The sequence below is a fragment of the Ovis aries genome, chromosome 17 (genome assembly GCF_016772045.2).
Source record: "Ovis aries strain OAR_USU_Benz2616 breed Rambouillet chromosome 17, ARS-UI_Ramb_v3.0, whole genome shotgun sequence".
Classification (NCBI taxonomy): Eukaryota; Metazoa; Chordata; class Mammalia; order Artiodactyla; family Bovidae; genus Ovis; species Ovis aries.
Window position 1 is genome coordinate 40,118,891 of NC_056070.1, and position 15,530 is coordinate 40,134,420.

General features: G+C 41.4%; 1 protein-coding gene across 7 annotated transcripts in view; it reads right to left on the reverse strand.

The window, feature by feature from the left end:
• RAPGEF2 (Rap guanine nucleotide exchange factor 2) overlaps positions 1-14,799 on the reverse strand; it is a 264,705-nt gene extending 249,906 nt beyond the window's left edge. For all 7 annotated transcript variants that reach the window (XM_042234386.2, XM_042234385.2, XM_042234387.2 and 4 more), the window contains exon 1: positions 14,673-14,799. In XM_042234386.2, the coding sequence (XP_042090320.1) occupies positions 14,673-14,741 (69 nt within the window). In that variant the 5' untranslated portion in view covers positions 14,742-14,799. The remainder of the gene's footprint in view (positions 1-14,672) is intronic.
• Between the last annotated feature and the right edge of the window lie 731 nt (positions 14,800-15,530).

The following is a 15,530-nucleotide window of genomic DNA, read 5'->3' on the forward strand; positions in this document are numbered from 1 at the left end:
CACAATGGAAATGAAAGCATCTTTGAGTACAACACAAAGTTATTAAGCAGAGCACCCAGCAGGTGCCAAGAACAGGGGCTGGTTTATCTAATGGGCTTATATAATTCAGTTTTGTTTCATTAATGAAAGCCTAATTCAGAAGAGGATTCTTCTTAAAACTTCTCACCTAACTCTAGATTTCTTGAAAACCGAGAAAAAGACAACACAGTTTCAATAAAGTCAGGATGGAAAACTGATGAATTAACCTATACAAAAATACGTCCTTCCTGGGAGAAAAACTGTATGACACAGAAAAATATATATATATACTGGGTAAACATTAGCAGACGAACAATAATAAATAACACATATTACACCCAGTGCCTTTAAGACATTTTATGAAGTTATGTTAATAATGTTACTATATAATAAAATTTCTTTTCTCCTTTCAGACTGTATTTGTAAAGAACACCAGGAGACACTTTATTAGAATGATTAAAAGTCCCAATACTCTTTTGGCTACATCTCAAAAGAAAAAATAACTGAAATTAACAAAATAGCTTTGTTTTTGCTGCGCTTAAATAACAGTGTATCTAGGCTGGGTTGAGCTGCTTCTACTTCATTCCCCTTTGTATAAAGATGTGTGCATGCTCAATCACCATCAGACTCTTTGTGACCTCATGGACTGCAGCCCGCCAGGCTCCTCTGTCCATGGGATTTCCCAGGGAAGAATACCGGAGTGGATTGCCATGCCCTCCTCCAGGGGGATCTTCCCGACTCAGGGATCGAACCCATGACTCCTGCATTGGCAGGCAGATTCTTTACCACTGAGCCACTTGGAAAGCCCCTTGTATAAACATACCTCTTTGATTACAGATCTGCAACTATAAAAGACATATTAAATCCTTGAGCTCTGAAATCAGTTGGAAGTTCTCAGAAATGAGAGTCTGTAAGGCAAAGGACAAATTTCTGTAGAGCCAGACAGTAAGTATTTTAGCCTCTGCAGGCCATACTCAGCCTCTGAAGCACGAAAGCAGCCACAGACAACAGGAAGAATGAGCCTGGCTGGGTCCCAATACAACTTTATACACAAAACCAGGCTACGGGCTGAATTTGGCCCAAGGGCTATAGTTCACTCAGTCCTGATCTAGGAGATTAAGTTTTCAACAGTGTGCTGGCTCTGTCCCTGTGGCATGGGGAAATTCACCAACTACTCTTGGTGTATATTTTCTCAGGAGCCCCAAACTAGATCAGGGATTTGCAGCATTTTTTAGTGGTAAGTCTCCCTTTTCTAACCGAAGTTAAAGGTGGAGCCGAGGCTAGATTTCCGGGACTCTCCATAGGCCCCTGGAAGCCTCCACGTCTGTGATACAATGGTAGCTGATTCTAAGGTTCCACTCAGCGTCAAGAACCAATATTGACACGTCTGTTTTCCTCTAGGTCCCTTCAGGCGTCATCAGGTAAGGGAAGCAGTCTATGGTTTACATGCCTTTCTCATGCTCCGGAATCACACTATCCCTTCCCATAAAGAAGAGCATTATGGGAATTCCCTGGCAGTTGAGGGGTTAGGACTGTGCGCTTTCACTGCCAAGGACCCAGGTCCGATCCCCAGTTGAGGAACTAAGATCCCACCAGTCAGGCGGTGTGACCAAAAAAGAAAAAAGGTCATTACATCACAAAATAAAAAATTACAGTGTATAGGTAAAAAGTAGAAATCAATGAAGTTAAATTCTACTCCATACATGTATTTAATTAAGATGTCTTTTACTACAAATGTGCAAATATTTTACCCAGAATAAGTCTTAGTACATTTTACTTTTTTCTAAAGTTTTATATATAATCAGTAAGTAAAGATCTAAGCAGAGGGTATTGAATCTATTTCTGAAACTGCTCCTTAAGAAGTTAAATATGTGTGTGCTCAGTCACTCTTTGCAACCTCATGCAAGAGTAGCGTACCAAGATCTTCTGGCCATGGGATTTTCCAGGCAAGAATACTGGAGTGGGTTGTCATTTCTTTTACTCCCTATCTTTCAGACCCAGGAATTGGACGAGCACCTCCTGCATTGGCAGGTGGATTCTTTACCAATGCAACATCTGGGAAGCCCAAGGAGCTAATCTATACATATAGTCATATCTAATAAAATGGATCAAAGCTAAGATCTCTACTTAGTGACACTTAATCAGCAACTTGGTTCTAAATACTAGAACTGAATTGAATTTTATAATTTAAGCCTGTCATTACACTATTGTCCCTGACCATAGTCAAAAATCTCAAAGTAATTTAAAAACAGGTACTGCAAAGTAGAACAAAGATGTCACAGGAGCTCAGAGGAAGAATTTATACTCTGTTAAATAACAATCAAATATAGTGTAAATGACAGTTCAGTATATCAACACCAAAGTGATTAAACTTATGGGGAGGCAACTGCCTGATACTCAAGAAAAAAAACTTTGCTCCACAAAGTTACATGTTTCTATAAAGGAGGGCTTCTGTGTTACAGAAACTGAACTACTGCTCCTATTCAGCTTTTATCCAATTCACTATTAATGTAGAAGTATATAATTACATTTTCCGCTGTATCTCAAATGCTCAGGAAAAAAAAAAAATCAAGTCATTAAACAGCATTTATTAGCTCCAGTTCTGTGCTATGGGGTGTGCCAAGACCTTAGTTTTAAAGACGCATAGCAAATTCCAGCCAAGCAATCTCTCCAGCGAGGCCAACAGACACCTTACACATTAATCCATTTTAAATGAAATCAAAGTCTTAATTTATACTCCAGATTCAGGCATATTTTAGACCTTAGCCCCCCTCCCCAAAACAAATAACTTACAAAAAAACCACAGAATGTTTTAAAATAACAAATACCCCAGACTCTTTCAAGTAACATTTCTAGCCATCAGCTTCTGATAGCGAACGGTTTAACTGACCCCACTACACATAAGAGCAGTTTATCTACATAAATCTTGAATGCTACCATTAAAAGCCCATAACTAAGCACATCTACTCTAAAGCAAGACATACTGCATACTTAAAGTTTTAATATCAAAGTCAGTCTTCTCAGACAGTAAAGAATCTGCCTGCAACACGGGAGACTCGGGTTAAATCGCTGGGTCAGGAAGATCCCCTGGAGAAGGGAATGGCAACCCACTCCGGTATTCTGGCCTGGAGAATTCCATGGACAGAAGAGTCTTGCTTGTTACAGTCCATGGGGTCACAAAGAGTCAGACACAAGTGAGCAACTAACACTTTCACACACTTTCACTAGTCTCATATAACATTCAGTATGAAGTCACTTTTCTCAAAGACATAAGTTTATAAGCATGAATTCAACAAATTACAGAAAACTATTTAAACTGCTATCCTTTACAAGTATTTTATATATGACTGCATATTTATAAAATGATGATGATTCAGCTTGTATGAGGAATGACAAATTGAAAACTTAAAAGTCCCAGAAAAATAACAAAGCACTGCTACACACGGAAATGTCAGAACACAAAACTGAACGTGCACACAAGGAATGAAATAGAATTTTAAAACAGAGTGCAGCTGAGGCAAAAAATGTAGAAAATATAAACCTACGTTTTATTTTAAATCAATACATAAATCAATAGTTTCCACTTAAAAACATACTTAAAAGTCACAGGATTTTATTTATATTTATATATAATGTTAAATTTATATATAATGTTCACACACTGGTATTTTTACCTCTATTTTCAAATAAGAGACTGTGCTTCAGAAAATTAATAGTCATACATCTAATAACTGAACTAAAAAGTTAAATATATCTATGCGACTCCAAAACTGCAATTACAGTAATGCAGCTCTATATGTTACTGTAAGACCTCTGGAAGTAAGACTTTCAAAGTGGTCTCCTGAGAATCACTCTGTAAACTTCTTACAATCATCCGTTTCCTACACAAAGTAAGTTGGACAAATACTATCAGCTCATAGCACTCATTCATTTTAACCTCCTTCTATCCTGTCTTTCTGCAATATACAGGCTTAAGTGCAAAATATTCACATTTCCAGCCTCCTTTGCAACTAGGAGTAGCCATGTGACCCAGCTCTGGTCAATAACAAACACCTGGAGAGGACGTCCCTTCAAAATAACAAACTCTGACCAACAAAAGAGGTAAGAGTTTCAACCTCCTCCCATCTCTCCTGCTTGGGATGCAGCCATCATCTTGGGACTCTGAAACCTAAAATCACTTGCTAAGTAGCATGAGCTAGTTTCCTTGATAAAATCTTTGAGCTTCTCCTTCAGACCTGAACTGGCTAACTTGAGATTTCTTATTTTGTGAGAAAGATAAGCCCATCGCTAAGCCTCCATGCGTGTGGTTTCTGACAACCTGCAGACTAATGCAAGGCCAACACAATCTAAGCCTTGACTCAATTCTACCAATTAGATTTATATGATGATCACTTCAGTGAATTAACTGTAAGATACATGAATGATGAAAAATTATCTAAGGGAAAAATAGACACCAACAAGTGAAAAGTAATAATATGGGAGGGGAGTTTAAGGGAGAACGGATACATGTGTATGAATGACTGAGTCTCTTCGCTGTCCACCTAAAAGTATCACAACATTATTAATAGGCTATACTCCAATATGAAATAAAAAGTTTTAAAATATAACAAATATTAAGCACTCAAGTCAGAGACTGTTAAAAAAAAACTAAAAATACATGAGCATACTTAATCTATACAATCATGTAAGGCTGGTAATATGAGTTGCTCAGTCGGGTCTGACTCTTTGTGAACCCATGGACTATAGACCAGCTCCTCTGCCCACGCAATTTTCCAGGAAAGAATACTGGAATGGGTTACCATTTTCTACTCTAGGGGATCTTCTCAACCTAAGGCTCAAACCCACATCTCTTTTGTCTCCTGCTTGGGCAGGCTGCTTACCACTAGCACCACCTGGGAAGCCCCATACTCATCGGTGGCAAAATTTTAGCAATCCTTGACAAAAACAGAATATGGTGAAACAGAGCCAAATTTATTCTGAGATTATAACCTTTCTGTCTTTATGATATTAGAATGTCCTTTCTTTCATGAAATGAAAGAGGGAGTTTAAATTCACTTTAACAAGCTTACTTCTCAAAATAAATAGGTGACAAATCAATAGCAGAAGCCCAGAGTTTTATGATTTTTAAAAAGTCCTTGAAATCCAAAAGCCTGAGACCCCATGAAGTTAAGTTACCTCCCCAGGACCACAAAGCTGTCTGTGGTCTGGATACCAAAGTTCAGGGTCATAGCCACCAGGATAGATGAAGGGAATATACTCAATAAACTCAAAATAACTATACTGTGAATGCACTTAAAAACACAAATGTGCAGCTACAAAGGAAAGCAGCCATCTCACCAAATGTCAAGTGGGAACAAGGACTTTTAAAGTGAAATGATTTTACCATGCTGACCCCCACAGAGCTTCCTCTAACTGATGTAGATTTAAACCATACCAGAGAAAATGGAATCAAGATAGGAATTCTCACCCATTCCAACTTAAGTCTCAAATGACTTTAGGTTTGGAGATTCACATCTGGGATTGAAGAAGCTGTGGGTCTCCGCATACACTGTCTGCCTCTGAAAGAAGTCTGTGGTTTCCCAATTGAAGGAGCAGGGCTGTGCTTGCTAACGCCAGCCCCGAAAGCTCGACCCTCAGTTTATTCCAGTCCCACAAAAGTAAGGGAATCCAACACAAATGAAGACTAGAAAAAACTGAAATGCAAACAAAGTCTTCTTCACCTCTATTCTTGGCATTTCGATCTTTTTTTTAACTCGTGAGTTTTTTAAACTCAGCTCTAGTTGTTTGGAAATGTATAAATTTGATCAAGCCCCTTCTTAATACAGTAACTAATTTAGCTTAGCCGAACATTTCTAACAATTTGACCAAAAACTTTTCTAAATTGAGTGTGGAGCTTGCAAGACTGCATAATGTTACTTACAGAAGAAATCAGAAACTTTACTGCCTTGAAGACTTCAAATACTTAACTTACATACAGAACAACTGGACAAATGTTAAATAGGGCTAGTTAACATCTATACATTTTCTCTTTTTTTTTTACTTTATTAACGTAAGATTTTAGTTACTTCACAGGCTGGCCAGCTCTTCTTTTTCATTTGTGCCCTCAAAAGCAGTTACTGAAAACATCAAACAGAAAAAAATCCTACTGAAATATAGAAAACAAATGGCTTTATCTTTATAATTGAAAATAGTAAATATCTCCCAGCTTATAGTTTATTTGTAGTTATCTTAAATGTTACCACCTATATTTTTTAATCTAATCTTCCAGCACTAGTTTCAGTTACAGAAAAAAACACATAGTATACAAAAACAGCATGTATTCTCCAATATTTACCACAAGAAAGAAAGGTAGGTGGCTGGCAGAGGAGGGTAGGTTGTAACAGAAATGCAAAGGCATTATATATATAATGCCTTTGTGTTTCGACTTTCCATTTACATATATACATAAAATATATATATATATATGGAAAAAAGACTTGTATTTCTGTCTTGAACTGATTTTAATGAAACGCTGCACACGCAGCTCAGAGGTCTCATCAGCTCCAGCTGGAATAGGGCCTCTGACCTGCCTCTTTAACATCCACTGCCACCCTTCCCCTCCCTTCCACCTCCTCACTCCTACCAAAAGTAACAATTTAAAGACTTTTTAAGTTCACAGGAAAGGAAAGAGAGGGGGATGCTACAAACTTGATTTCACCTCAACTGACTTCCTTAAACTACTACCCCAGCGGCTTTTCTACTTGCTTCATGTGCATGGAATATTTTCTCTCCTGCACATTTTTTTCATATATCTAATATTCTAATTCACTTACATTTGGGATCATGAAACCTTCACAACTGGTAAAATAGACTGCATTTTTATGGGAATATCTACAAAATTTAGGGAAAAAAGGTGAATAAATTTTAACTCTTCTTGTCCATTTATTGCAAGCTTGGATATGTGTGTGTATGTTTAATTCCCTCTAATATATTGATTCAGCCATGTCACTAATGTCTTAATGTACGCAAAATATTTAGCTAAAAGGTACTGAGCTCTTCATTAAGACTAACTCAGGAAAAAAGATTATTTTTTTTAATATCTTAATTTGGTGGCCTCTTGTCAGAGTCACAACAACCCCAAAAGCTGGTTGTTGGTTTTCTTTCACTTTTAATTTTGACATAGCTTTGCACTAAAAGAAGTTATTTTTTTTATAAAAGGTAGTTCAGAGATCCTATACACTCTTCATCCAGCCTGCCACAGTAAAACTATCGATTCAAATGCCACCGGTTGTCCCAGTGTTTACTTTCTGGTCCAAGACCTCACCCAGAATCCCACAGTTCATTTGGTTATAATGCTTCCTTGGTCTCCTTCAATCTGTGGCTCTTCTTCAGCACTTCATCCTGTTGTAACCTGAACACACCTCTGGGTACTGGCCATCTCATGTGTGTAGTTGCTAAGTCGTGTCCGACTCTTTGCGACCCCATGGACTGTATAGCCTGCCAGGCTCCCCTGTCCATCGGATTCTCTAGGCAAGAATACTAGAGTGGGTTGCCATTTCCTCCTCCGGGCTGTCTTGTAGAGCATCCTAAAATTTCCCCACTCCAGTACTCTTGCCTGGAAAATCCCATGGACGGAGGAGCCTGGAAGGCTGCTGTCCATGGGGTCGCTGAAGGTCGGACACGACTGAGCGACCTCACTTTCACTTTTCACTTTCACGCATTGGAGAAGGAAATGGCAACCCACTCCAGTGTTCTTGCCTGGAGAATCCCAGGGATGGGGAGACTAGTGTGCTGCCATCTCTGGGGTCGCACAGAGTTGGACACGACTGAATCGACTTAGCAGCAGCAGCAGCAGCAGCATTTTATGACACTCAAATTGAAGGGCTTTTTAGTAAGAACACCACTTCAGATGTGCCCTTCTTGGTGCATCATGTCGATACATCTTGTGATATAACTTTGATCACCTAGTCAATTTGGTATCTGCTAATTTTCTTCACTTTAAAAGTACTGATTTCCCCTTTGTAATTAATTAATTGATCTTGTGGGGAAGACACTCTGAGACTAAGCAAATATTCTGATATCTCATGTATATATATTTGTCATCACACTCTCACCCACTAGTTCTGGCATCTACTGATTCTTGTTTGCAGCCACTATTACTGTAAGGTTTGCCTACTAGTGATTTTCCACTTCCATCATACCTTCTACTTTTTTTTGGTGGGGGGAGAATCCTACTGTAACAAAGAGCTGTCTCTTCTCCCCTATTTATTTATTTAATAATTTACTTATGTTGGCATGAGTTCACGGATATTTTTTCCCCTAGAGGTATAATTCCATATTTGGTTGTTCAAATTGTCCCCCTGGAACTCCTTTGTATAAAGACATCCATCAAACTTCCTTCTGAATTGTAAAACACCAGTTTGGTTGAGGAAAACCAGGTAATTTCTTTTCATGATGTATCCTAGACGGTAAGACTACCTTTATACTTACATTACATACACAGAAAAAAATGTTTTTATGGGAAAAAAAAACTATATCTATTGAAATATCCCAAATGTGTTGTACTCTCACAACTCTTGCTCATCCAAGGTCTAATGCTCTTCGGTCTTTATTTTATACATATGATTATTAACAATTTCTCACTGTTACTGTTTTAAATCCACCTTACCTTGTGCTGCCCCATCCCCAAATACTTTTGGTACCTCAAGAACACGGCCCAAACCACTCAGAGATGATAGTAACTAAACTCATTTTGGCCAAAAGGTAACAAGCCTTAATTATGCTAATTGAAAAATAGCCAATCCAAAAAGTCAATCTGTGTATGATTCTATTTACATGACAGTCTTGAAATGACAAAATTATAGCAATGGAGAAGAGATTAGTCCTTGCCAGAGGTAGGGCTGGCGTGATCATGCTTATAAAAAGGCAACGAGAGGAATTTTTGTGGTAATGGAACCCCTCTGCACCTAGGCTTTATCAATGTCAGTATCCTTGTTGTGATGTTCCACTACAGTTTTATAAGATATTTGTAATGGCAACTGCATGTGAGTCTACAATTACACTAAAACCAAAAATTATTTTTTAAAAAGAATGAGTTTCAACTCTAGCATGAATACTCAGGAGAGATCAGAATCACCATCGTGCATCCCTTCAGTTCCACTGATTGCTAGCTGGCTTCTAAGAAAGCTACTATCAGCCCTCCCCAGAATAAACCACCAACGGTTAATTCTTCTTCAGGGTCTCTTCCCTGATTAGCTTTTACGTGAACACACACCACAAGCTGGAGAACAGAAAGCTGCCAAGGGCCAGAAAGTATTGGTTGGTCAACTGAACTTCCAGCAGTTAACAGGATCAAAATGTAAGTTCTGATTGCAGTTTATCTAGCACTTATTAAATATTTGAGAAATTCTAAACCTCTAGAAAACTGTTACCGAAAACAGGATGAGGAGAGGGAACAGCTCATATAACACCAATATCATGGAACTATCACTGGGGTCCACACTTCCATATCTCTTTACACAAGTCTAGACCAAAGTTCTCTGAGGGAATTATAATTCCTTTTCATTACCTATAAAACTTACAAAGTAACAAAGCTAAAAACAAAACAACCAATTTCTTCAAAAGAGTCAAGAAGACGGTCTTTCTGTTTTTCAAAAAGGTTACTGTATCTTTATTTCAAATAATTCACTTACATTGGAAGCAAATGCTGCTATTACTTTATATAATATGACTTTATATGACTTGAATTTCAAACATCAAGGGCAGACCTTACTGTGTTTATTTAACTCCCTGCCCCCAAATCTACCTGAATGAAGTTTTCTCAGGCCAACTGAAAATTAAGAGGGGGAAAAACAAAAAAGAATAGACTTATGGTTTCAAAGGGGAATGGATTGGGCATTTGGAGTTAGCAGATGCAAACCATTATATGTGGAATGGATAAACAAGGTCCTGTAGAGCACAGGGAACTATATTCAATATCCTGTGACAAACCATAATGGAAAAGAATGTTTTAAAGAAGATCTTATAGGGACTTCCCTGATGGTCCAGTGGTTAAGAATCCTCCTGCCAAGGACACGGGTTCCATCCCTGGTCCAGGGAGATCCCACAGGCCAAGGAGCAACTAAACCTGTGCACCACAACTACTAAACCTGAGAGCTGCAACTGCTGAAGACCACGCACCTAGAGCGCGTGCTCCACAACAAAAGCAGCCACCACGATGAGAAGCCCAAGCACCGCAACTAGAGAAAGCCTATGCACAAAGACCCAGTGCTGCCAAAAAAAAAGTTATATATATACTGAACTGAATTACTTTGTTGTACAGCAGAAATGACCACTGTAAGGCAACTATACTTCAATTATCAAAAAAAAAAAAAAAAAACCCTTAGTGAGTTTTCATAACGTAAAATTATAGTGCTAAGAGGTTATAGCTGGGTTTGTTTTTTTATTTTACATCCTTTCTTGAGAGATAGAAAACTGCACCAAGTTGGCAACCAGGAAGTCCTCTTCATTTTTTTTTTTTTTTATTTGGGGGGAGGGGGGTGGGGTTGAGTGTCTGTGAAAATCCCAGGGTCTGGGAAGGACTATATTAAACCAGCCTCCACACAGCACTGCAGTTAGATTCATTTTGAATCTCAGCCAAGATATGCAAAGCTAATTATGGAACTGTTAATTACTAAATGTTTAAAAGGTTATTTATTTGAAGGCAACTAAGTTTCCACCAAAAATGCAAAAGAATGTTAATAATTTTTACCACAAACTTAAGTCCTCACTTGTTCAGAGCCACATGCTAATACAGTCTGAAATTAGCTTTTCAGTAATAAATGTGCATTTTCTTAACCTCCAAATTCAAATATCATTGCTATGAGAGCTAAATGCTTGTAGCCAAAAAGGCATTACTTTGTGAAACATGCTTTTCAAAATTGCACCCAGATCATTTAGTTGTGTTTTATGAACAAAAACTACTTGAGACAAATTATTTATTACTAGAGCCCCCAAACGAGCCAAAATATAAAGTATAAGTTGTCAGATGAAAATATAAGACTGCTAATAAACAATGATAAAAAGAAATGGAAATTTTTATGTGTCAATAGACAATTCTTCCACTAGATATGAAAGTTAAACATCCACCAGAGAAACTCTTTTTGTGCAGATTCTCACAATTTAAAGTTCCCTATGCTAAAGTTCCCTTTTTCAACCCTCTCATTAAGACTCAAGAGGTATTCTACCAAGTGACTTTTGCAAAGAATAGTCATGTACTGTGATGACAAATTCATGAATTAGCGACTAAATCAAAAGGTGTAACAGCCACACACTCCCCCCAGAAAGATCAGTGAAGAACCAAGTAATATTAACTAGGAAGAGGCAAGGCAAGGGCTGTTTTTTAAAATACAAACAATTTTAAAACACAAACCATTTCAAAAAGTAACTTTTACAACTAGCTAAAAACACATATTAAATCTTTAAAGCAGAAAAAAACAACTCTGCAATAGATGTTTCACCTGAAAGACTAAAAACAGGCATTTAAACACCCTACCTAAGCAGTCTGAAAGGGTCTGAACTCAGTAAGTTAATAAAATGGTTTAGAAAACTCATTTTATTGTTTAAAGCCTTGGGGGTGAAGCTGGTTGTAATTTATTTACATCTTTTACTTCACTAAATTGCTTAGGTGACCAAGCTTCCCACTTAAGTGATTAAAGACATAAACCCAAATAGTTTAATAAAGCAATTACTTAAGAGTCCTGTTTTTCACCAAGAGGTGCACTGAAAAATCTCAATAGAACGTGAAGTGTTCCTTATTTTCAAGGAGATTTGTTAGTGAGAATACAGTGCCCCATTGACTACAACTTAGCCATTTTCCAGACACACAATACTGGATACATACTGGATTAAAGATAGCTTTTTTTCCTCCTCCCAGAATATCAGGCGAAACAGTGACAGCCCCTTAAATCTGAATGCACAACATCTGGCTAAAAATTCGGGTGACAATTTTGCTTGCTTCTCCTTACCATCCCCCCTCTATTGAAGTGCCTAAATAAATGGGAAAAATGGATTCCATTTCCCAGGTGGCTATGAAAAGCTTCCTAATTTCATTATAATTTTCAAAGTCCCTGTGTCTGCACTGAGGTTCTCCCTGCCCCCAAAACCTCTTTAACTTCTTAGCTAACTTTTTAGGTTATACAAGTGACAGCATGATTACGTCTAGGCAACTGACTGACCTGATACAAAAGTATGTCTTCTCGGGGTTTAGGAGACTGCGTTGGTGGGATTAAAAAATAAAAGGAAATGAATTTAACTATATATATATATATATATATATATATATATATATGTTTTTTTCCTCTATCTTTTTTCTTAAAGCGCCTTTCTTTTGCTTGTCATAAGAATCATACAAACTCCTCATAAATCTATCTGAAAAACAGAAGGAAGAACATCAAAACTTTCCTGATTCACGTGTGTCTGTTCATAGGTTTAATAACTTGGCTTTTATATTACAAAATTCTAACTCTCAAGTAGTCATGAAAAAAGAGAGTGCAGGAAAACTTCCAGTCCTTGCATTCACAAAGCACTCAACAGAAAAGGCACCTGATACCAAAGTTGTTTTTCTTTTTTTTACTTCTGAGTAAATTTCAAACTTTTAGAAGAAGAGTAATTCTTTTTAACAAGCCAGGTAAAGATGGGAAGCATTCACCTTACCAACTACTTTCTCTTTAAAATGATAAACATGGAGGTTTGCATTGAGCTTTAAAATTAATAGGGCGGACACTTATGAAAGTTCAAAATGTTTGCTAAGTTTCTTGAAGGTGACTTGTTCTGTGAAGGTGTGTGTGGAGGGGCTCGGGGGAGGGAGATAGATATGCTGCTTTCAGGCTGTCAGTGAAGCTTCCACACTGTTGGTGTCAGTACCAACTGGCCCACTTCTGACTCAGGCCAAGTTCTACGTTGGTCTGTTTTCACTCTGTTCTCCAGAGCTGGCACAGAAACAGGAAAGTTTAACAGTTCATTTCTTTGGCACAATCCACGCACTGTCACAGTGGACATTCTGCCTCTTTCAGGCTTGTTTGGTGACCGACTACCCCCACCACCACCACCTGATAGTAGGTATTGAGTCATTGCTATTCTAATCAACCAACCGAACACACCACTTCCCCCTCTCTAATTTCCACCCAAGGCCTCTGACATCATTTTCTGACCACCTTACTGAGTTCTAATATTCTCAGCATGTGTGATTTCACTTGGCACCTCAAACACTGAAAGGCATTGAAACACTTCACTGAAATTAGCTTTTCCATCACACTGTGGCTGAGAACCTACAGTTTCAGATGCAGAGGACTGAGTGATTGCCAACCGCAAAACAAACAGTAGGTGGAAAAGGCACAGGAGAGGCAGTGCAACAGGACCTGAGCAGCACAGTCCTTGTTTTTGGTAAAGTAATCCTTTAGAACGGGAACTTTCCGGTGACAGTGTGAACTGAATTTTCCTTGTAAAATTTATCACCCATCTTCCACACGTTTGGTAAATATGCGCACTCTAGCTACACTCCCCAGATGTGACGGCTACATCAGAAAAAAAAAAAAAATGAAAAACGATACCAGGTGCCATTCCTGGGCCTTGCCCAAAAGGCAGCCGGTGGAAGAGTCTATTTTATCCTCTTTTCCCCGCATTAAATAACAACCGTCAACGGCAGAGAAGGAGAGCATTTGGATGTGAACAGATGGCATCCAACACCTAACAAGCGAAGCCACTCTTTCAAGCACTAGATCCTAAATGTCTGATGGTCCCAAGGATCAGGAGGGCTTATTTGTCTTAAGAAGGTTGGCAGCAGGATCCCCTGGAGTCACCATCCCAACGCATGCGTCATTATCCAGTCAGCAACTACAAGCAAAAAAAAATCAAACCACCACACTTTTATACATCTCCCCCTTTCTAGTCCAACTAGAGACGACCAGATCCAACACCATCAGCAATTCCTCCACTTAAAGCCAGAGAAAAATAAGCCTGAAGGTAAACGAAACGTATAAAGGTTAACAAACTTACCTAATTTTGACAAGGTTGTGCAACACCAGAAGAATCCGCAGGGTGCCCTTCCCGGGGGCGGGGGAGGAGGTGGGGATTAGTATTTGAACATGCCTGATCTGCAATTCTGTCTGAGTAACCTAGCTATCCAACTTTCTTCCTCCCTTCCTTGGAAAGCGACATCCTTTCCCCCCCAAAAAAAGCAAAACAGTAAATATACAAACATCTCAACGTTTCACTTTAGAAGGCCACCGCGAATTTGTCTTTCGCAGAGCCCTCTAAGTTTCCTCAACACCTCTGCAAACACCCAAGAACTCTGAAGGCAGAAGGGGCCATAGGCTCGCGGAGGAAGGAAGCACTGAGACCGGTGGGACAAGAAGGACGGCCGAGGGGAGGTCACCCCCGCTGACTCGCAGGCCCAGCGAGCGGCTGGGAAGCCGGGACGCTCGGGAAAGACCTCTCTGCCCCGCCGGACAATCGCGGGAGCAGGACAGTACCGAGAGGGCAGCGAAAACAAGAAGACCCAAGAGAGGGGAAAATAACGCCAGGACGACCCGATGAAGCCACTGGAAGTTGGGGACCTAATGGGAGGCGCGGGTGCGCGGGGCAAACGGCGTCGGGAGGCGTGGGGACTGGGAGGGCGCCGCCGACACGGGTCTCACCTGGGGGGTCCTTTCGGCCGGGTTCTTCATCACCGCCTGGCGGAAGCTGTTATCCACGTAGGACGCCATCTCCCCCCGCGGCCCGGGCCGGGGCCGCTCCGCGCCCTCGGCCGCCTCCTCCCGGCCCAGCGCCGCCGCCGCTGCCGCCGCCTCCGCCCTGCGCGCTCCGCCCGCCCGCCTCCGGCCAACCAGCCAAACCGCGGCGGCGGCCGGGCGGCGGGGCCCCGGGCGCGCGGCGGGGCGGGGGGCGTGAGGCCCGAGGGTCCCCGAGGCGCCCGGCAGCCGGGAGCTCCTGCTTCCTCCGCCTCCTCCGCCTCCTCTGCGCCGCGCGGTCGGGAAGGCTCCCTCCGGGCCCTGGATCGACACGCCTCCCCGGCTCCTCTCGGGGCCGGCGGCGGCTCCTCCCGGCCCTCCCGGGCCTGAGTTATTTTTAGGGAGTTCGAGCCGCGGTGAGGGGGGAGGCCGGGGCGCGCGGGCCTCCCGCTCCTCCGGGCGCAGGGCCGCCCCCTCCTCTCGGGGTCTCCGGAAGGCACTCCGGCTCCGCGGCCGCCGTCTGAGGACTGTCTCAGGTCCGGGCGCTCCGGAGCTGAATCGCCTCGGTCTCCGGCTCCGCCGCGCCGGAGCTCTGTCTACTGAGCTCCGCCGAGCCCCCCGGCTGCCGCTGCATCCCCTCGGGCCGCCCCGCCGCCGCCGCCGCCCCGGCAGCCGCCGTGCGCTCCGCCGCCGCCGCCTCCCCCCATTGGCGCGCGCGGAGCGGCCAGAGCGCCCCCGGCTGCGCCCTCGGCCGCCTGACTCTCGGCAACTTTGTTCCCGGTCTGAGGGCGCGGAGGGAAGGGGCCGTGGGCAGCCGGGTCCGGA